Source organism: Tribolium madens, unplaced genomic scaffold (genome assembly GCF_015345945.1).
Source record: "Tribolium madens isolate multiple individuals breed KSU strain unplaced genomic scaffold, Tmad_KSU_1.1 Scaffold_96;HRSCAF=242;Tcas5.2_LG5, whole genome shotgun sequence".
Lineage (NCBI taxonomy): Eukaryota > Metazoa > Arthropoda > Insecta > Coleoptera > Tenebrionidae > Tribolium > Tribolium madens.
Window position 1 is genome coordinate 15,186,304 of NW_025401068.1, and position 24,080 is coordinate 15,210,383.

Sequence of the window (24,080 nt, forward strand, 5' to 3'; positions counted from 1 at the left end):
TAATGATGTTTTAAATGTTTATTATTTTTCTTAATAAATTGTTCTAAATAATATATGTACAGTTTTATTTTTTTGTTAGGTTTATATATCTGCTGGTGGCTATACTGATTAGCAATCCGGGAGATTTTTACCTAAAAAATATTTTTCCCTTTAAGATATACTTCTTAACTATCAAGAACACATCTTTTAATATCTAATGCGAGATTATTAATCTTTAATGATCSTTGTTTCTTGTTAATAAATATTTCTTATTATTAACACTGCAATGATAATATTAAAGTAGATGTTAAGTTTTTATAAAATCAGAATCACTTAAAAACTAAGAAATGCTATGTTTGGAAATTCCTAACAAATTATTTCTTCTCTGATAACAATAGTTTCTTCCGCCGTATTCTAAAAAATTATTAGTTTACATTTAAGCTAAATCTTTAACTAGTAAAAAACTGTTCTCTCAGTGTGGGTGGGTGAACGATCAGACCGGAGCGGCTGCAACGGCCCGGATTTATGTAAGACCGATTCGAGAGTAATTACAGCCCGTTCTGACAGCTCTGATAGCTGAAAATGAGAACGTTAATTAGCAATATAGATCGTGACTATAAATAAAYTAGTGTAATCCCGTCGACGTCAGTCTTTTAATTATGAAGCGCCCTCTGGGCAGCGAGGGCGGCCATTAGCGGAGCTCCGGGGGCAATCGGCCGCATTCACGGCGGAGGCGGTGGTCAGCGCCCCTCTGTTAGTTATTCATTACTCGACCCAATTACCTGCGCCTTTATGTGGCCCCCTTTGTGCCCTGCCGGACCGAGCCGCATACGTTAGGCGTTCAGATTAGAAAGATGAAGTGAGCCGCCACGCCGCCGCCCCCGGCCACGCTTCCACTTGCTGTTTGCCGGCACCGACGAACAACTTGATGAAAAATTCAACTTTGACTCGCAGCTAATTAAGCGAATACCGTTTTTAGAAATTTACACAGGTTTCGCTTTTATACCGGCTCATACAAAGGTACGAGATTACCCTCAACGCGTTARACGTATAATGGACCAAATTAATTTCAAAAATTAAACGCCCCATTAAACACGAGACAACATGAATCGCTCTTTAATTAAATCAACTAAATCGCCGTTCACGCAACTTTCAAAAGATCCACCACCTACAGTGTCTAAGTCGAAGTCGACTTGCCTGTCTCAACCCAACTCTAACACATTTACATTTCGATTTTAAGGTTGGATGTCTCTGCTTTCTGTAGTCTTGGCATTTATTGCTTTTGTTTCAATATCACTTCAGGTCAGATCTACAAGTTTGTACAAGCGATTTTTTTAAAAGCAAAACTAACTTAACGTTAGTTAACAGAATAAATATATTTCTTTAGTAAAACACAATACAGCGTGTCCCAGAAAGTTGGCAAAGTCCTTTAAATGATAAAATTTTAATAGGAAATTGATTGATACTAATCTAGTGCATCACCTAAAATTATTTGCAACCATACAGCATGTTCCAAAATAAGTTACAATACAAACTTGTGTTTTTTTTTAAATGAAACACCATATGTTTCTTGGAATTTTTGAATGTAGCCTTTTAAGACAATATTTTTACGCTAAACTTTTATTAGCCCATTTTGCTTAGTTTTTTTTGACAAAAACATGAACCTTTTAAAAATTTATTACACAAAAACTAAGAGAGTTAGGACAAATTTTTTCTTACTTCTGCAGATAAGAAAGTACAGAATTTAAAGCTGTAACAATTTTTTTGTCTTTTTCATTTGTAAAAATTAAAAAATGAAAAGGTTTGTTAACTTATTACTTATTGTTTTTGGATCTAATAGACCGGTAAATTGTCTATCTGAAAATTGATAAATAAAAAGATGTTTGAGTAATTCCACGCGAAAACAATCATTTTTAAATCTCATTGTTTCCGATTTTCGTAAATTTGAGATATGTTATAGAACGCATAAAAATAAATATATTGAAATAACCGAGATGTACAAAATTAAGTACCTTCAACTAAAAAAAATGTTATCTTAAGAACAAATCAACATATTGAAATGATTTTGTTTTAAAACAGTAGATATAAATATATTGTTTAAACAAAAAAAATTAGATGGAATTAAGCGGTTTTTCAAATTTTCAAAAAATTCATATAAAATCCCTCAAATTTTTAGTATTTTTCCATATTAGTTTCAAAACGTTTTTTTTTGAGAGTGCTGCAGAGTGAAAAGTGGGATCGCCTGAAAGTAGCGTTTTGGAAATTAAATATAGAATTACCCATTTAATTAATAAATTAAATTGTTTGAACTTCTTTATGTTTTATTCATTTTTTTAATATCAATAATATGTATTAAAAAATATCTACTATCTGCATGTATATAAAGATTATTTTTTTTGAATTGCTGGTGGGGGTAGTGTGAATCAAGAACACGACATGACCTCCGTCTGTTTTTGACATTTGAAAGCTTCTGACATTTTGGTACTAAAGTCAGAAATTAAAGCTTCTCTCTGGCATTAGGATTTTTATAGAGCTTGAATTACGATTGTTATAAATAGCTTTAAAACTAGTCAAAACAGTTTTTCCCATTAAAAATGTTTTTTCTAATACAAATGTTGAAAAAAGATAGCTATCTGGTACGTCTTTCGAATTATTAATTGATCCCCACGCAAATAATAAGAAAAACGAACTTTAGGTAGTTTCACATATTTCAAATATTACGTTTTGCTATACAAGATGAACAAAAAGTATGGAACCAAAAGTCTTTTTTTAATTATTTGTCTTCAGAAAATAATAATTAATAAAAATTAAAGTGCTATAAAAAATCTGATCGTATTTTGAGATAAAATTTTGATTTGGTTTTGAGTTATGCGATTCTTTTTTTTCAAAATAGCAATTTTTTATTGATTAATTTTTTCGATAAAAATTGGACAGCACATTTTTCAGTACTTTATCATTATTCAATTAATTTTAAGTAAAAAACGTTTAGTTCCATACTTTTTGTTGACAATTTGAAAAACATTGCGATTCTTTAAAATATTGTTTTAGTATTTTTACCCCATAAATGGAAAGCAAAACCTACACACTTTTATCCTAATATCAGGAGGCAGAATAAAATAGAGGTACTCCTCTACCGAGAAAATTGTTTTTAAATATTGATTTTTGAAAAATTATTGAAAATTATGTTTTATTTATAGCAGTTTATTAATGACGGTTATTGGTATTTTTATATTTAATTTCCATGAAATCTCAGGGAATTTTTTTTCAGTTATTTTTAAAACGTCCGTCTTGAAACTTGTATGGAGACATAATAAAAATCTAAGGGCATTACATAATTTTTTTGAGAATTTTAAAAACCTGCGTAATTGTATTTTTTGTTTAAACTATATATTTTTAAATTATTTGTTAATAACAACTTTTGAGATATTTATATCTATTGTTTCAAAAAAACATTTCAATATGTTGATTTGTTCTTAAGATATTTTTTTTTAAAGAAGAATCCTGGTAACTGAGAAATAATAAATAAAAAAATGCGTGTCCTTAAGATTAAATAAAAATCCCAACACCTCAAAACACCCATTTATTAGCGTCCAGATAATGGACCATAGTAATTGAGCCAAGTCGCCGCCACTGCACACTCAAATTGAATTACATCGGATTAAACATAATAACATATCGCATCTCGTTCTGGTCCATTAGGAAGTCGGACGTCGAATGTTTTTATTTAACTCGAGTCGCAACAGGGAGCGAGAGAGATGGCACGACTACTTCCGGAATTAAGCAACGAGCCGCGCACTTCCTGTGATTGACTGCGAGTTTAAGGGGATCATCTCCTGCTGCCCGAATACGATAACTCAACATGGACGACCCTGCTGCACCAAAACGCAGATAACGATGATTAAAACGAACTTTGCAGACCGCACTTGTTATGTCCGACATGCAATACCCTTATCTGGGGCCAGACGCGCGAAAGCAATATAATTTCCAGCCCTTTCTGACCTCTTTTCCCGAATCAACAGCGTCAGACCCAGAAAACGTGCACGAAAAACAATGCCTCACAAAACTATTTCACAATGAAAGTGGCGTTGATAAATCTTACACATAAAATTCGTTCGCTAAAAAATCTAAGTTTACAATATTCTTTCAAGAAAGGAGGACAAGTTGAGTTCAGGGTGAGGAAACATATGTAAATGGGGGTGGTTTAGAATCTCTGGAGATTAGCMYGACCACGAATCAAGTTCCTAGGTAAACCTCCCTCTGCATATGCTATTMAGTTTCCTCAGCAAATAACGCATTTTTTGTTACATTTTTCAATTAGGTAGTTTCCTTAACGATCWATTTTTTTAAATTTTACTAAATATACACTACTCCAAAAAATTAAAGGAACAAAAAACTTTTCTAAATTTTTTGACTAAATTTGAAAAATGGTCGTATCTAGATTAAAAAACATTTTGAAGCTTTGAGTTTCTAGTTTTGAGGTCTTTTGGCAAATATTTTTTCTGTGCTACGTTTATCAAGCTACGCGAGAAAAAAAATCTAAATTTTCATGTTTTTGTTTTTGGTCCACGGACGTGGGGATTTTTTTTATAGGCCGGATAGCATGTTTGTTCACCTTTAATATGCTTTTTTCATATTCCTTTTACGTTAATTTGTCGCTGAGATATCTGACTTTAAATGAAAAAGGATCCTCTTGTCTTTGATTATCGATATCTCAGCAACCAATGTCCACACAGAGAATATAAGGATAGTGTCAAAAACTGGAATAAATGCCTTATAAGATCCTTTTATGATTTTTTCGAAAACAATTTTTTTGCACCTTTAACATTGGTTTAAACAAAAGAGAAAAAAGTAAGTTTTTGCGTAGTTTTAGTAAATCTACTGCGTATTCACTAATATTGATGGGGAGACTAATGATTTTAGGTGTTTTTACAGCTTAATGTTCCCCCCATATCTCTGTAAATTTTTAAATCGATCTATCAAACCGTTTTCTCGAACCGATTGATCAAAGAATTAAAGGAACAATTAAACATACTGTTTCTAAACATCGTCTGATCTTTGTCAAGATGAGAAAAACATTTTTTCAGCTTTCTTTTACAATTTTGGATTAGTTAAGTTTGACAAAAAAAATCGAAAAAAGAATTTTTAATCAGTATTATTTCCTAAATTTATTTACAAATTTTAAAAAATCAAACATTTTTTTGATTTTTTTTTTAAATTAAGCAGTTCATTGTTTCTTAAATGTTTTACAAATTTTCAAAAAAAAATAATCAAAAAACAAATTTTATTTAATTGTTTTTTTAATTTTTAGCAAATAACCAATGCAAAATTGTAAACACGTCGAATTGCGCGACAACCGTAGCACAGAAAAAATATTTTTTTTTTAAATCTAGATACGACCATTTTTCGATGAGTTACAGCCAAAACCAACCAAAAAAATTGGGAAATTTTTTGTTCCTGTAATTTTTTGGAGTAGTATATTTCACCCTGGCAATTCTCGCGTTCCTCATATCTATGTCAGGATAACTATACTCGTATTCCGTAAACGTTGTACTCTATTCGATTTCATTCGTAAATATTCACTTCGTGTTCAAAGATTGAACCACAATAATTTATAAACACAACGGTCAAGTTTGAGGATTGGTAAAACAATTTGGATCACCTTCACGTACCATTTTTTATGATACTATCACAAAGATCTTAATTACCATAAATTATGTTTGAGAGGATGTATCAAGAAATAAGTAGTAAGAGGAGGTAAAGYAAAAACTATTTTGCATTGGTGGTTACAAAATTTTTAGTTAGAATTAAGAAATGTGGTAACATCAAATTTCATTACTCTGTCCGGAGACTTGTGAACAAACAATACAAAAATGTCTATTAGAGAAGTAAAGAAGCTTCAAAGATAGCATATCGAAAAAGTTACTGTTAAGTCAAAAAATATAAGGCATTTAAAACTTTCATTAAAAAAAACATCAAGTCTAACACCCTGATGACTAAGAAGACACATCAAACCGTTTTTGCTATACAATAACAGAAAATATACAATTATCAAAATTAATAATAATCATTTTAAAACAATCATAGCCTGTCGATGAAGGCCTGTCACCAATTTCAAGTAAGCCCCCTGATCTATAGAGAATTTAGGCAAATTGCTAGTGCCCGCGGTGGAGTACGACTTCCCTAATTAACTGGTAAACTTTCATGACTCCCTTGCATCGAGGACTAATTAATGTGGAGGCTCCTCGCGGCGCTTAACCCGCCCAATCTGGGGGTAAGGTGCGTCTCCTACCCCTTTCCTTTATTATGGCCCAGCCAAACATACACAGACGGTGGCAATTCATAAATCTCGGAGACTTTGTGCACCAAAGACAACTCTGACGAATTAAATGGACCGCACTTAGGGTCTCGATGCCGCCACTCACTCGGAAGCCAATTTTAACGGGGCTAATTAATTGCGCGTTTTTAAGTCCTCTATTAGAGCCTCCTGCTAGTTCAACTTCCTCGGTGCCTTTCTCCTGAATTAATAAGAGAACTTAAGGAACATGATTCATGGTATTTGTGGATTTGGACTGTAAACTTTAAAACAGTAGTAAAAAACTCGCGCTTTGCTCTACCCCCAACTCAGGTTGTACACCCGGGGAAAAAACTATTCACCAGTCTAACTTCGTACTCGGGTTGCGCTTTGTCGCAATAGCGTTTTAGAGTTGGAGAGCAGGTAATATGTCGAAAAACCCTTATTTAGGAAGTTGGTCCGGACCCCAAAAATGTCTTTTTGTGAAAATTACTTCATTATAACGTATACATTAAATTGTGCTTGATCAAATTACAAATACATAAATTTATTTAAGAAATGTATTTTGCAAGTATCCAGTTTGTTCCCGGATTAAATTAAAGAGGAAAAAAATTTTTGCCTTTGATTTTACGCCAAAACTGCAAAGCAAAAACATTTTTAGCTTGACTTGACTTTTAAGGTTTTTTATCTACAGCTTTCAAAAATCAAGATTGTAGGACTAGTTTTAAATGTCAGATTTTTTTTATAAACTGTGAATTTTCCCAATTTCTATCAAATTATTTCTTTATAATCAAAATTCTGAACTTAATAATACATTTTATAATAGCCAGTCAAAAGGAAACGAATTTTTACCTTTGATTTTACGCCAAAAAAGCAAAGGAAATACTTTTTTTTTCTATAGCAGATGTTAAACTATTTGTTTAAAAACTCTTTTGAGTAGATAAAATAACACTTTAACAGCAAGGGTTGTTTTTGCTTTATCTGAAACGAGCAAATCTGTAATCAAAACTTCAGTATTCTGACTCACTGGAAAGAAAAGTTAATTTTTTTCTTACTTTTGGACTTGTAGTAATAATCTTTTTATGCTTTTAAGTCCCATCACATTAGCGATTTTATTTTTTTGACAACGATGTCACTTTGATAATTAATTAATTAATTGAATGTTTGTTTTTGTTAAAATTTACTGTTTTTTTGACTTGTCATTTATTAAAATTATATTTTTTTACAATCATTTTTGTTATTTAACTTGGGTTAACTCATCTGTCAAAGCGACATCGTTGTCAAAAAAATAAAACGCCAATGTGATGGGATTTAAACGCAAGAGAAAAAATTACACTAGSTTACCACGATTTTTATACCGTAGCTGAAAGTTATAGTTTCTTATAGATTTTGAGGCACTGAGTTAAAAAAAAAACTATTAAAAAAGTTCACCATGTTACGTTTACGAAATAAGTAATTAACAAAAATACAAAAACCGCCCAAGAACAAATTAAAAATGAGTTATTTTATTTTTTTTTTATTAAACTTTTTTGATCAGTTTTCTTCATAACAATCCAATACTAATCTACTAACATATTTTCATCCCCAAAACCTTTGTGTCGATCTTTGAAAACCCTTCAGATCTTGATGAAAACGCTCTTCTTGTTTGTCACTCATGCTCCCTAAATTTTTAGAAAAGAAGTTCAAATGCGAGTGAAATGTTTTTAAGACCTATTTAGACCCATATGGTAATAATTTTGCAATAATTCAGCAACAATTTGAATTTAAATAAATTCTAAATCGAAGGCATTTGTGCAGAAAGCAGGAAAACTGTCACGTGATAGAAAAATTTAACAATAATTTTTGTTTAATTAAAGGTAAGTTAACATAAAATAATAATTCGATTAAAGGTATATTAAACATGTTATTGTTTGTAGACTATAGTATCATTAGTTGTTACAAGCTCAAAATCAAGAGAAAAATTAAATTTTCTTTCCACTGAATGAAAATAATGAACTTTTAAAGTTACAGACTTACTGGTTTCAGGTGAAGCAAAAAATGTTTTCTTTTGCAGTGTTAGCGTAAAATAAAAAAATCCAGGGACATACTGTATAATATTAGTTATTATTATTATTATGGCATTAAATTTACCACTTTGGGTTTTTTGCTTTGTTAGAAGTAACAAAAATAAATATAAAAAACGGAAGAAACTAGCTATTTGTTAATAGAATTAAAAGCAAATCACAAAAATTTTCTTAAGGTAATGAAATACATGAGCATGCTTTTTTCTCTAAAATTTTCTTAGTGTCATTTTGCAAATTATTATAATCACCATTTAATAATCTCCACTCATTGAAGAAATTTTRAGAAAAAAACCGTTATGAAGAAACGGACCAACAAAATAAGGGTCTTCCCCAACTAGTTAGTCGGAAACACTATTGCAACAAAGCGCAGTGTGAGCAGAAAGTTAGACTGGTGAATAGTTTTTTCTCAAGGTGTACAATAATTGACGATCGTTTTACAACAGAAATAAAACATGTGGCTCTCGTTTAATTTCCGGCGGCCTAATGTTATTATTTTAGAAGTAAATGATCTTTTTTCTACCATTATAAAGCCGGCTAATTAATCACGTTCCTACTTCTCATCACTAATGGGGTCCAAATGTTCATTTCACCTAATGTTCAATTAGTCTAATGTACATTTGCATCTCTTGGCGTGCTCCGTCTTTGTCCCTGTGCTTACTTTACCTAATTGCCCCTTGTCGACTCCTCTTTCGATACTGCCATTACCGCATTGCAATCGCGCTATTTGTGTTTTACATGTGCCGCCATCACCAGATCGTATCTGTCTTGTTAAATCGCCCATTTTTGCCCACCGAACCAACGTCAATTAATTCCGAGTTATGGTTGTTCTGCAATGTGGGGACTAAAGGCTTGTAATTGCTCCTCTATTCTCAAAGAAATATTTATGCGGCAAAACATCACCAGCACGAGAAAACCGCTCAAATAACTAAAATACCTCCAACGACATAATTAAAAATCATTCCATTAGATATATCATCTTCACAGATTCAAATACCACACCATTGAAAGTTTTACGACAGGTCAACTAAGGTGGCAACAAATTGTGCATATGCAAAATTAATTGACACGTTGGAACGTAAGAAAATAAATAGTACAATGTCGCCTCGTACTTTTGTATTTTTCATGAAGAAGAYAAACAGAACAATTTATGGCAACAGTGATGAAGTGTTGATTGAAGGATTAGTACCGGAACTGCAAACGTTAATTAAAAAGTAAATGAAAACATGAATAAATTATAGGAAGATATCTACTGACAGCACAACCGTTCGAAAAGTCTACTACCTACCTACGCAAACTTTATAAAACCATATTAATAATGTATGCGTATTTTGAAATTTTAATTGCGATTAAAGTAATTTGAAAAAATTGGGCGCCTTTTTAAATATTGAAAAGTCGATTTAAATCAAATTGTACCTCAAACCACCAATTTTCCCGTTTAGGGCTATAAACAAGAAAGTTAAAATTGCGAAATTTTATAAAATAAGATTGAAGTAAGTTTAAAATACAGGCTGTTCCGGCTAAACCCCACATTAGAAGTCTTGGGACTTCTAGCAATAATATTTTTCTAAAATTTTGTTTACAGCCATAATCGGTTAGATTCTTCTCAATGGAAATAGGTGGATATCAACTTCGTTATTTTGAAGGGTGGTTCACTGTCAAAAAACTCACAAGTAAAAACCAATGTTCATAAAATATTTAAGTCCAAAATACGTATTAAACAAATTATTCAAACAGTAAATACAAAAAATGCAAAATCGGAAAGAACCAAAGACACTTTTGTGTAAAATGTTCGTTGCGAAAACATGTTTAAACCAAATAAAATAGAAGGAAAATAATTTTATTATAAAAATTATATCTTACCAAAGCGTCATGCGATAGCAATTGTTTTTTCCTGGAAATTGTTGGAAGCACTAAAAGTAGAAAACGGCAAAAGGTGGAGATTGAGTGAAAATAAAAAACAAAAATTCAATCATAATTCTATAAAGTGGTAAAGTTTCATAGAGAAAAAAGGTCAAAAAGTGCCTAAATTAACGTTTTAAAAAAATCCTAAGAGTGCGTTGGATTTCAATCATTCAATCTGACACTTCTGACAGTTGTTGACATTTCGCGACAATGTCGCTCACACTCTTCAAAGAAATCAAGTCACATTAAGCTTTAATCTGCATTTTTTTTTGGAACCCACTAAGAAAAAAAATGACGAAAGAGTCCCTTATCTAACATTAATTTTTCGTGGCTAATTAGAAAAATTAATTTAAATTCATTATTTTTGCGTTTTTTCAAAGCAAATTTGAATTATATTAGAACAGRTTTTTATGGATAATCGGTGAGGTTTTTGCAAAATCTTGAATTTGATTGGTTGGACACATTTGTTAATTTCGATTACAAGGACCAATAATAATCATTTCCCATTCCCGTAATTACCACTAAGGTGAGAACAAACCGGTTTTTATTTCTTATTGGCAAAAATCCGACAAAAACCTAGCAAGGATAAGTAACTCCACCCATTCAAAAAATCCTGTATACTTATTGAATTCTGAATCGATTTTTATAACAAATCAGCGTTTAGTGTGAGTTATCTTACTTTAATTGGATCTAATTTTGCACAATGYGTGGAGCTAACCCCAGAGCCAATATGAATCATGCACTTTTAATTATTAGACCAATAAAAAGTAAAAAATTATTTAATAGGTTAAAGTTGAGTGTCATTGTTCGATCGTTAGCCAAACTATTACGTCTTTTAAAATCAACTAATCAGAATATGTCTTAGATTTTTCGACAAGAAAAATAAAAATAATTAAAATTTTTGTTTTAAATATCGGCTTCTTCGATTTTATAGTTAAGAAAAAAAAATATTATTTGAAGAATAAACGTTAATTAATTTTCTTTACTGTCAAATGTCCAAACTGTCAAATTTTGACATTTTTGGAAGATTTACATATTTCAATGCTAAAATGTGAGTAACAGGTTCGCAGAAGCGAAAGGCAGTACTTAACACGCRCCACCTCAAACGTCACAGACGTCCAGACTCAGTATTTAAGATATTAGCAAAGGCCCCTGCGCAAGAATAATTAGCAAGGYCTGGAAGCAGTGCGCACATGGTGATCASTCAGTTTGTTTTTGAACGCTTTGCGATATTCCCGTTTTGCTTGAAAATATGTTGTCCAATTTTAGTTTTGCGTGTTAATGAACATTTCTTAATTTAATACTTTTATTAAYAGGAGTTTTTAATTAAAACTTTTTGAAAATATTTGGTTTTATGTTTAAACATTTTAAGAAAAAWARAATTTATTTACAAACTTCTTGCGATCACACGAGCTCCCGTGATTTTAAATAGAAAGTTATGTTTTTTATTGCATTTTTGGGTTACTCAAGTGATTTTGAGAGAGTTTTCATGTGTAATTAGTCTTCCCTTAACCGTTTTCAAAATATTTAAACCTTTTTAAAAAATTTTAGATATGAATCTTCCTATTCAGAAATAGATAACTCTACCACTTTTTATTGAAACCGTATTTGGGTATAAGAGAGAGAAAGGTATAAAGGATAATTCCTTTGGTGTATTTATAATTAGAAAAATAATTTTAAGAAACTTCAAATACCCTTAACTCAATTTTTCTAAATAAAACACCCCAATTTTTTCTTCACTAAATTAACATTCCCTATATCTATTTTTGATAGTTTTCAAGTTATAGGAACTTCTTTGATATTGTGAGAAATTCATTAGGCATAGCTTTAGCATAGGTGTTATAGAAATAAGAAAAAATATTATTATTCAAATTTAGATTGAATAAATTTAATTTGTGTTTACGAGAAGAATAACACAATAATTGTGAAAAAAACTTGGCGTTTTTTCACTGAGAAATAGTTCCTTGGTAAACTATGCGAAAACTACCATGGATAGTAATGAATTTCTTCTATTGTAAAAAAAAGTAAAAATAACTTGGAAATCATTAAATTTAGGTATAGGGAATGTTGATATAGGTCGAAGCAGAACTAAATTCTCTTTCATTTTGTCAAGAAAAAATTGGGCCTTCCATTTGAAAAAATTCAGTTACGGGTATTTGAAGTTTCCAAACGTAACCTTAAATTTTGGAGGTTTGCTAATTATTTTTCCAATTATAAACACACGAAAGAAAAGATCTAACCTTTCTTTTTCATATGCCCAATTACGATTTCAAAATAATCAAAAATGGGAGAGTTATCAATTTTTGGAGAGGAAGATGCAAATTCCAAGATGCAAAAAATTACAAAAAAGTCTAAATATTTCAAAAACGGTCAAATTTAGGTATAGAGAAATCTGATAAAAACTTTCTTGAAACTCATTTCCTGTGCAACCAGAAGTGCTGTCATCTTGAAAATATTTTCATTGAGCAAAATCTAAACGATTATGGCTATAAACACAATTTTAGACAAATCTAATTGTTAGAACTCTCAATAGTTCTAATGTGAGGTTTAGCCGGAACAGCCTATGTAAAAACCTTAAAACTTCAATCCGAATGTTATCACTCGTAAAAACTTTTTTGTACACTCAACTGAGGACTTATTTTGTCAATTATTGCAGACCATAAATTGTGTTAATTTGATGTGTGTTATTAATACCAGATCCATAGGTGGCGTGACTATTTTATTAAAACGTTTTATTAGTTAGAGGGCAATAAATTTGGTACACCGGCAGGATGGTGTCTGGTGACGTATTATGTGCAAAGATTGTAATCCTGAAAACAATCTCCTGCATGGGTTTTAAAGTGCACACGTCTCCGGAATACCGAGTCACTACAGTTTCTACATCGAATTTGTGGCCTCTGAATAATTCAATACCGAACAATTGCAAAATAGGAATCGTCGTCCAGTGTGACAGAGGGCAAGTATCGCCGGAGACGATTCCTCGTCCCTTATTTTCTTAGTTCCAATTTGGCCTTTCATTTCGTCTGTCTATAGCGGCACTTTATTGATCTTCATTCGATTTATCCGTCTTTTCTTTACGGTTATGATGAGGATATAACACATATTGGATCATAAAAATCGGGTAATCTGCGGTCGAAAAGAGAACGAGTTGAAAAATTAATTAGTCATCGGGGCTGCTTCTATTATGGGAAGCTGTTTAAAAATGAAACCTAATTAGTTTTAGATTGATAGCTGCCTCATAATCAAACAAATTCATCCACACAGCCGGGTACACAAAAGGCCTCGCGAATACCTTTTTAATTGGATAACGTAATAACCCTCTGCAGACCAATGCAATACTGAACTCCAGRGCACTATTCACAACCACGRAAAAACTCAAATTACTAAAAAATTTCAATCGAATTCCGGTAATTACAAGGAACGTCCCCYCGCATTATCACTCAAATTACTGAAAAAATGTTGATGTATGGGGCTGATATATTTCGATGAAGACATCGCGAGCTTATCCGTAATGGAATGTAGTAGTAAGAGAGAGCTTTGTAGATCCGGAAGAACTCGCATATCAGAGTGGCACTCAACTTAATGAAACGAGTAATCCAAGAGCAGCTCTTCGCCTAATCCATCTCGATGCATTCCTTTACGTTTTAATATTCATCTAAAACACTTGAATCTCATCCGAGCCTAGACAATTGCGGAAACAGCACTTAGTTTAACTATTCTCAAGGTGTAATGTTGTAACTGCGAAATTCGGCCTGAACGTGTTTTAATCATAAATCAAAAAACGTCATTGTTGGATTAAACGATAGATGGATTAATTACTACGTGACTTAATCCAACGAAATGGATGGGTGTATCGTAAGAAAGGCGAGTTATGCAGGATAAAGGGTTGGGAGGATTTAATCAATTGAATTAGTCTTATAAATATTTGATGGCAATTTTGCTTAAAGAAGAGAAGGTACATTAATTTCAATAACAATTTGAAATGGAAATGGATTCAGCGCACAATTAACATTAATTTAAAYGCAATGGCAATTTCCTTAATGCGTTTTAGATTTTCATTTCTCATCAAGGAAAGTAATCCTTGATATCGCTTTCCTATATCAAACTTCACACCCTCCATAAAGCACGAATTGAAACTCCTTCCCAATTAGGAAATTTGGCTTTTACGTCCGATTTTATGGACCGCATAAATTATGCAAATATTTCCAGACCTATTTTCACAATGTACTAGCTGATAAATCTATCACTAATAAGGCATTAAAACTCACAAACTGCCTCACTTTACGACAAATGACTCGACTGAAAATTGCAAAGCCATACAAAAAAGTTGATAGTTTTTCAGCAAACCCATACAAACTTTATTTTCCTGAATTATAGAGATGATGTTCCATCAGTTGATTGCCCTTTTATCATAATCATAAGTAATATTGTAGAAAAAATCAATTTAGTCAATAATGTGCCCATACTGAGAAAGCATGACTAAAGTCTGTTTTTTTCCTTAAATGATAATTACCAAGTCAAAATTTTGGTGAAAAAATTGGTTTGTTTGATCTTTGTTATTGTCCCTAAAAATTTTGTTAAAAAATTATGGTTGTTTTCAAATTGAAATYTTATCAAAATTTTGACTTTTACGAGTAAATTATGTGTAAGTACAATGTTGTGGACAAAAATGAGGTTCTTGATACAAAAACCTTGAAGAAAAAGGATGTATTATACAAAAAAAAGTTATTTAGCAAAAGAAACAAGTAGGTATTATGATGATTGGCAATAAATTTTGTGTAATTTATTGAAATGAGCTCAAAGTTGATGCATTTTATAAATTCTTCTTCAGCTTTAGTTTAAAAATTGTTACTTTTTCAACTCGTTCCTCAAAAACGATGCACAAGACACTAATTTAATTGCGTTCTTTACGAGGTTCTTTCTCATTCTTGTTTATTTTGTGTTCTTGTCAATTTCTTGAGATTGAGAATGGTTAGCAAACCTGCATTACAAATTGCGTCTACATTTTAACGGGCCCTTTTTCTAACTTCCTGCTTGCGAACTATTCGTTTCCAGATTTCTAAAAACTGTTAGCGGTACCGAATTTGTTCCTTTTTTGGGGTTTCGCCTGMAAATTTTTAAAAAAACCGGAACTTACAACTTCCCTTATTAACATTACCAAGAATAAATTTACTAGTGCTACCAACGTAAAGACTGTTTGGCATTTCCATTAAAAAAAAACAGACTTTAACTTAAAATGCCCAACAAGGAGCTCTTTTCACTCACTTGTGGTTCTAATAAAAGTCTATAATACCGGAGGTCAGATAAATAATAAATCCCAACATCACCATTATTGGACATATCCGCGATTCTAAATCATTTTAGACTCTTATGTGAAGCGACGTTCGCAAATTACGCCACACAAAGAATAAATCAAACACGATAAATGTAAATATGGAGTTGGCTGATTTATGAATGAAGATCACGTAAGTGCGATAAAAGCAACTAATTAGTGATTATTTGGAAAGGAGCGCCTTTACAAATTGCTGACGTGGTCGCAAATCATTTAGGCGAGCAAAAGCTAATTAAATATGAAAAAATAAATAAATAGACACGTGAAGGTGACTTTCGATATTCGTGGCATTCTCTGTCAATTAATAGATGCTATTCTGGTTTAATTTTTATTTCAATGGTAGCGTCGTACATAAATTGGAGTCTGGCTTAAAATTTATGGGAGAAATGTCCAAGTTAATTAGAACCACTGCGATACATTGATTCAGTGGCGTAACATAAATTTCGAACCAGGTTGCGTAAAACCCCACCATCCTCTTGTCTGTTCACATCAAGTTCTCTAATCAAATAAAAAGTGTTTTATATTATTGCAAAAGCTAAATCTTGGTTAGAGAATGATAAAAATTGTTGACACATTAAATAAATTAGATTCATTACGAAATAAAACATATTACAGAACGTGGTGTTAATCTATTTTAATGTCAGACTTTGGCGCAAAATTGTGTTAACAAGATATTTTATTTATAGAGACTTAGATCGGTGTGGGAGGTTTCTATGGCACAATACAAAACTTTCAGTTCGATTTGTAATGTCACACTCGCTGAAAATTTAATTGCAAAGTTTGCAGACCTTTACAAAAACGGAAAGCTTCCAGCTTAATGCAATAAAAAGCAAGTGTTAGAAAGGCATGCGGAAATGTGACCCCTACATCAAATTCATAGAAACAAATTCACATTAAYCGTCAAAAATTTAATGGATATTTTATCATATGCAAGACCATTAATGCTTTATTCTTATCTAAATGTGAGTGAAACTTGCTATAAGGTGGATTTTAACATACTAACAGCATCAAATTTAAGCAATAAATTTGTAATGGACGCATTAAAACAGGTGTTTCGATCTTTTGTAAATACAAGTAAGATTCTAAATAAACTTTTGCTTATCGCAACATTATTTCATCGCCCAGACGAAACACAAATTGAGTACCAACGCGTTTTCTAACGAAATAATGGGAGCGGCATATCATGAAATGAAATTGTACAGGGTGTCCCAAGTTTTAAGGCCGGCGCAAAAATAAATATTTCTCATTGTTTAAAAAAAATTGCTACTGCAAACGATAGATTAAATAGACTTCAATTTAATGCTTTAATATTGTTCAAAATTTTTATCGTATGTCAGTGAGACCCTAAAAACCAAATTTGGAAAAAAAATATTAATAAGAATATTTTCTACATGATGAAATTTCTAAATAAAATAAATAAATTATTTCAAGTTTCACATTTTCAATATTAAAATGTTAATTATTAAATACCTGTCAACTTTATCATTATTCTATTTTCACATTTCCACAGAAAAAAATCAAAGAATTTCATCATGTAGAAAATATTTCAGGTAATTGAATTTTTTTCCAAATTTAATTTTTAAGGTCTCACAAGTATACGCTAAAAATTTTGTACAATATCAAAACATCAAGTTAAAGTGTATTGAATCCTCTATCGTTTACATTCTTTTTTAATCAATTGGAAATATTTATTTTTGTCCCCGGATTGAGTTTACAAGAGGACAAATTTTTTATCTTTCATTTTACGCCAAAACTGCAAAGGAAAAACATTTTTTGCTTCACATGAAGTTTTAATTACAGATTTGCTTGTTTCAGCTAAAGCTAAAAATGTATTTCTTTTTCAGTTTTGGCGTAAAATCAAAGAAATTTTTTTTCCTCTTGTAAACTCAATCCGGGGACTTACTGTATGTATTTTTCTTTGATAAGTTTTTTTTTCCGTTAATTTTGGAAAAAACCGTATTTTAATAAGTGGCTACAATATGTAGCCACCCAAAAAACAAGATATACTTAACAAGAAAAACAATAATTAGAATATATTTAAAATGATCAAAAAAAATAGTTTAATCAAACAGTTTTGATTACAAATTAAACTCCTCGGCCGTAAAACCATCGAAATATGCAGCAATAACATTGCAAATCTCTTTTACAAGTAGTAAATTATCGAATGTTGTTATGAATTGTTACGGTTGTTTACTGGAAACAAATCTTGAAACTATAATTACCACTTAGAGTAGAACATCAAAGTTGTTTCAGAGTGTCATTCCATGATACCACCCTAAGGCCAGTCCGGTGGCCAAATCGTGTCTACATATATGAACTGCATGTTGGTACTTATTTTAACACAATCCCGAAATGATTGATAATAATAATCATCCGAATGTAATTAATGTTCGAATCAAATTTTTCAAGTGATAGAATCAATAATAATTAAATCCTCACAGTTTAGCAATGGATTTTTGTGTTTGTCTAATTATTTCTGAATTAATTGTGTCGTAATTGAATTGCATTATTAGCYCTGGCAAAATGGGGTGAAAGTGTGGTAATTAAATTTTTAGTTCGATTCTTTGTCAAGAGAACAAATTAATTATAAGTTGTYATTTTTTGTTGGATTTCGTGTAAGTTTATACTTTGGATAAATTTGAGTAAGTTTAGCGACCGCTAATTAACTAAGTTATTTTAATTGCCCTTAAGTGTTTGTTCGAAGCTGGAAAACTTTTCGTGCCCTGTGCCAAGAGTTTTTTTTTTATTTCGTCGGTACCTTGTCAATAATTGACCAAGTTGGTTTAATTAACTCTCGCAGTCCCTGATTTAATTAATAATTAAATCTTTCTATAGATAGTTAAGAATTACGCCGTATTATGTAGAGGAACTCTGTCCGCCTTAATTAGACAGCTCGTTGTTTTAAAACAGAACAAGACTAAAAATGGCAAAAGGACTATAAAATATACAAACAGTAGCTCATTATGTCAGTAGCCGGTATTTTAACAATGCCGTGTTGTAGAACTAACTGCATTGATATCCCATTCAGCCGCCGAGGTAATTAAAGCGCCTGAAAATTTCCTATTGATTTCGCTTCGACATTTTTAATGACTGAAATGGCGTTTTTTACGGCCGATAGTCCGAAGAATTAAAGCAGACGAGGCGTACAAAAAGCTCAAGCTCATGATTTAAATCGAGTATCCGATCTATTAACTCAGTTTAATTCCCACGAAAATTTATTTTCAAACACAAGTGACCATCTTGTGTTACGATTCAGTTAAAACTTTTTTAAAACAGTAATTTCGGTAATCTTAAAATTCAATGTTTCATAATTTGAAACCCTGAGAAAATATCAAGCAGCACATATCTCCACTTAAACAATTGGTAGCAGCTTGGCTCRATAGCCACAAATTTTGTTTACTCTTTGTTTTTGTCCCTAGAAATTTTATTAAAAAAATATGATTATGTTTTCAAATTGAGATGTTGTCAAAATTTTTACTTTTATGAATCTTGTCTGCCTGTTTGCTCTTTGAAAGCGCTATAATTGAATACCTGAAGATAGACATCATTACCTAAGGTCTAAAGGCAGAATTTAGTGCTAAGAAACACACCGCAAGTAAGTACGATGTTTTGAACAAAAATGAGGTTCTTGCTACAAAAACTTTGAAGAAAAAAGATGTTTATACAAAAAAAAGTTATTTAGCAAAAGATACAAGTAGATATTATGATGATTAGCAGTAAATTTTGTGTAATTTATTGAAATGAGCTCAAAGTTGATGCATTTTATAAATTCTTCTTCAGCTTTAGTTTCAAAACTGTTACTTTTTCAACTCGTTCCTCAAAAACGATGCACAAGACACTAATTTAATTGCTTTCTTTCCGTATTCCGTGTATTTTCTTCAATTTTTTGCTAACAACTGAGAATATTTAGCAAACCTGCATTACAAATTGCGTRTACATTTTGACGAGCCCTTTTTCTAACTTCCTGCTTGRGAACTATTCGTTTCCAAATTTATAAAAACTGTTAGCGGTACTGAATTTGTTCCATTTTGGTGTTTTGTCTCTAAATTTTCTTAGACGATTTTTTGTGTTAAGGTTTAATGACGTTGTTTTCAAATTAATTCAAAAAACCGGAACTGTCAACTTCCTTTATTAAAACTACCATGAATGAATTTTTTTTCCGAAGTACCAAGAGAAAAAAATTACTACATTATAATTTGGAAAGGAAGAAAAAGAGTACATCGACGGAAAGAGACACACTACATACACAAATGGGAAAAACTAGATTTTTTTACCAATGTTAGTATACCTTTCATTTAGCCAGACTTTATTTGTAAATAATTTTCTCATTTTCGTAATTTTGATGAATGCTTTGTTACAGTTTTTTCATGCAATTGTATTCTAAGAAAATAGCAATAATTTCATATGCAACAACTCAATAAAACTACGTTCATTCTTGTTTTTTGAGTATCACCAAGAAATTTATTTCTAAAATACACACAAATACACAAAACTCACTTTTTAAACAATTTAATTTCTTTCGTAAAAATAGGAGAACCTGAATTAAAAGTAAAATATCTTGTACAAAAAAAAAAAAAAAAACATTTAAGCAAAATTTGAGCATTTAGGTGTTATTGAATTGATTGTTTTTTTAATCTTAATATCTTAATCATCCACTTAATGATCGATTGACACAATAGACAAGAAAATTTCTAATTAAAAATGTTAGCAAATAAAACAGTTGTAAGCACAAAAACTTGAAATAAAACACAAATGTGAATAACTTTTACAGTTATTAGWTGGATAAAACAAAACAAAAATTTATTACACTGACTTCGTTGATTGGATAATCAATGAAATTCCAATCTCTCGAAGATAATAAAAACAAACCTTGAAATAAGGAAATGTAAAAAGTCCTCGCCTCACTTATGGACAGTGGCGGGTGAAATTCTCGAGTTCGCGTGCTGTTCCAGTTCGTGTGCGTCAAATGTAATATTAACAAATTGTGTAAGCTGGACTAAATTTATTACACTTTTCGCTCGGTTTATCTGAAGGTCATTACACAGTCAGTTAACGTATCGGTATAGTAATTCATCCTAATGCGACATTTTCGTGTTTGCTGAATATTACTCCAAGCCGAAATAATACGGCGCCGTGATTGTATTAAAACCACCCCCCAACCCCCCAAAGGTGCTCAATTAATTCAATATTCATTTACGCAATCGAATGACCGATTATTTCCAGTCGTGACAGAAAACAAAACCRAAATTCTGGGTCCTTGCAGCATTCATTGCTTTAATTAGAACATTTCATAAAGCCCATTAATGGATGTTTTAAAACGTAATCTTCCTGAAACCATCGATAATTACTCCGCAGCATTAAATTTATAACATAAAACAATACTTTAAACGCATTTAAATATCAAATGGAAGCAAGCGCTTTAAAGAGCTTTCAGACTCATTTCTACTCGGGAAAACTTGCAGAATTGCCCGCCCGAAGCAGAACATTGTTAATCGACGGAAATGGGGCTATTTACGTTTATACAGAATTAATTTAAAACTGATGTATTTTATATACAGAATTAATTTAAAACTGATGTATTTTATATACAGAATTAATTTAAAACTGATGTATTTTATATACAGAATTAATTTAAAATTTGCTCAGGCGAAAATTAAGTAAAATAAAAACGGAACGCCTCATCACGCACACATCCAATAAGCAGACACCTCATTATTAACGAAAACCATAATTATATCATTATTGGTTCCTAGCTGTTCAAAACTTTCCCATAAACCCCATAATTCCGTGGGCGGTCTTGGTCAATTGAAATTTGCCTGTTGCATCTTTACTTTTTTTCACTTTTTTAATAAATTAAATACAACAAAAATAATTACCTGGGACCCCATGAAGGTAAGGTTCTATTCAGTCACGGCTCCGACGAGGCCTTCCGACTTTTCCTTTACGCACCGTAGGTGTGGCTGCTGAACTTTTAAGTAATTTGTGCCAATCCTGTTCACAAACGAGACTTCCTGAAAGCATGTAGTAGCGGTCGCCTTGCACGAGGGGGGCGCCACATTTGCTACACACAAAACATTTCAGGTGGAAAACATGCAGGGGGGCTCCAGGTTGTTGGGGTGATGGTCCTCCAGATCTCATGACGAATTCACTAGCAGGGATCATTTGGCCACACGCCGAACACGCTCCTGAGTTTCCAAATAACCTGCGGGACCATTAAGAATACGGTAACATTAAATTTCGATAGTCTACAATAAGAAAAMAAGAAGTTACTGACGACATTATGATAAATAATTTAAAAAATGTTACTAAGATCGATTAAAATTAAGGTAAATTATCAACGCAAAGTGATGATAACGCCGACTTAGAGGAAAAACAAAATACTCTTTATTTACTATACTATTTTACCTAAATCTATATCAAATATAATTTTTTGTTAAAACTGCAAAAATGGTGGATGCGCCGGGAAAATGCATATATTTGTCCAACATAGACCAACATCTTCCGGGATATAAAAAAAGCCCTAAATAAGAGAGACTGTTGACAATATCAAAAAAAAAAAAAAAACAAAAAAAAAACATTCTAAAGTTGCACACCTTGTTTTTTCCCTTTTTATGTGTTACAAAAAATTCGATAAATGAATGCCACTACATAAAAAAAGCTAGAAATTTATGTAAAAGACAGTCGTCAACCCCAAAATTGCCAATTGTATCAATGACCAAAAGAAAATTATTAGTTGTGATTAAGTTAAAAAAAAATACAAACTTGCAGTCGTAAGTGAAAAAACTTTAACTGTTTAAAAGTATATTTAAATATGCGACCGCTTTGTTTCTCATTAATTTAGAAAACATTCTTTTTAACCCACTTGAAAGTAGAGGTTTCTCTTAAYAAAATCCGATAATAGCTGGTTAGAAGACTGGTGTAGCGTTTTTGCGAGTTGTTCGAGCCTAATTGATACAAAAATCGCATTTACCGTAATGATAAAAGTTTAGCCAATTACTTTCATAAAAAAAACTTAAAAGCATCCTTTAAATCACGTAATTCTATAGCGAATCGTTATCTTCAACATGATTTTATTTATATTATAAAAGACGCGCCCCATAAAATAAATTAAATTAATTCTGTAAAACATTTTTTACATTAACAACTTTTTCCACTTGATGATCATTAAGATAATAATAATTGTAACGTAACTCTAATATAATGTAATAGTAGTCTTTCCATCCTTTTTGTCTGCTCTGTTCGCCCTCTGCGATCAGGCTCGCTTTAATTAGGAGTATCTTATATTGTGGAAAATACCGCGATTATCCGCGGGCACTTTCTGATTAACGAATCCAATTATAGTCACGTTGTACCGAGAAAATTATTAGTTGCGCCGTTAATTAGATTATACCGCGAACGGAAAGGTGGATTGATTGCAAGGGCTGATCCAAGGATCCCACGTTATTTTGATTCCACCTGGAATTAGTCTACAAAAAAACCTAATTGAAGGGGTGAGTGGATAAAAGTGTCATGTGCATATTTGGAGTTATAAGCATTTAAACTTAATTTGTTGGTACTTTTTTTCCAATTTGTTTTTGGTAAAAAGGACTTGTTATGAGAAAACTTAGGTAATCATGTTTTTTATAGATTTTTTTAGCGATCAAATGTACATGACCCCTTCATTCAATATAATGCATTAGTTTATATTATTAAAAAATTGATAAAAGTGTTATGTACCAAAAAACAAGCTTTATTTTCTAATATAAACTTTGTGATAACTATTGCTTTATAAAAATATTTCAAGTTTAACAAAACATTTATAAATAAAATTCTAACGACACAATATAAAAAAATCCACTTTATGCTACCCCGAAAATTGACATTCTCATTTAAAAGATTTTTTTTCTTGTTTACTGGGTGTAATTTTGAAGCTAGTTCATCGACTTTTCGAAGACGGTTTTCCATARCAATACCATATTTTTCAATAAGAGACGAAATTATTTCGAAATATTTAGACAAAAATATACCGAAAAGTCACCAAATTAAGTGAAAAATAATGAATTTTGCTTGTTTACATCACGTTTTTTTGTAAGATTCTGTTAAAACATATTGAAAAATTACCAAATTGGGTTGAAAATGACCTTTTTATGATTTTTTGAGCGTTTTAGCACGTTTTTCAATTAAAAATTTACAAAATTATATATTTCGTCACAAATCGCTTTAACTCAAAAGTGGTGTTGTTTTTGCTTTTTTAGATTGTGCTAAAAATTTTGTTCAAAAATAATACCATTTATCCGTTTTAGGACGTTTTTTAGTCATCGCAATTGTTTTGAAAATTTTCGTCAAAAATGAGGTAAAAAATGAATAAACTATCACGAAACTAAAATTATTTTTGCTTCTTTTTAGAGTTTAAGCATGTTTTTGAGCCGAAAAATCATCTGGTTGCTTTTCCAAACGTTTGAGCAGATTTTTCAATCAAAAGCACAAAACTTCGGCAAAAATAAGCCGAAAAATCACATAATTAATTCGAAAA

General features: G+C 31.3%; 1 protein-coding gene across 5 annotated transcripts in view; it reads right to left on the reverse strand.

Moving 5' to 3' along the window:
- Window positions 1-24,080, reverse strand: part of LOC123013396 (LIM domain transcription factor LMO4-B) — a 189,831-nt gene that overhangs the window by 10,427 nt on the left and 155,324 nt on the right. For 4 of the 5 annotated variants that reach the window (XM_044411886.1, XM_044411887.1, XM_044411888.1 and 1 more), the window contains one exon: window positions 21,445-21,779. In XM_044411886.1, coding sequence (XP_044267821.1) covers window positions 21,473-21,779 — 307 coding nt within the window. In that variant the 3' untranslated portion in view covers window positions 21,445-21,472. The remainder of the gene's footprint in view (window positions 1-21,444; window positions 21,780-24,080) is intronic. The other variant, XM_044411890.1, reaches the window with a different exon arrangement.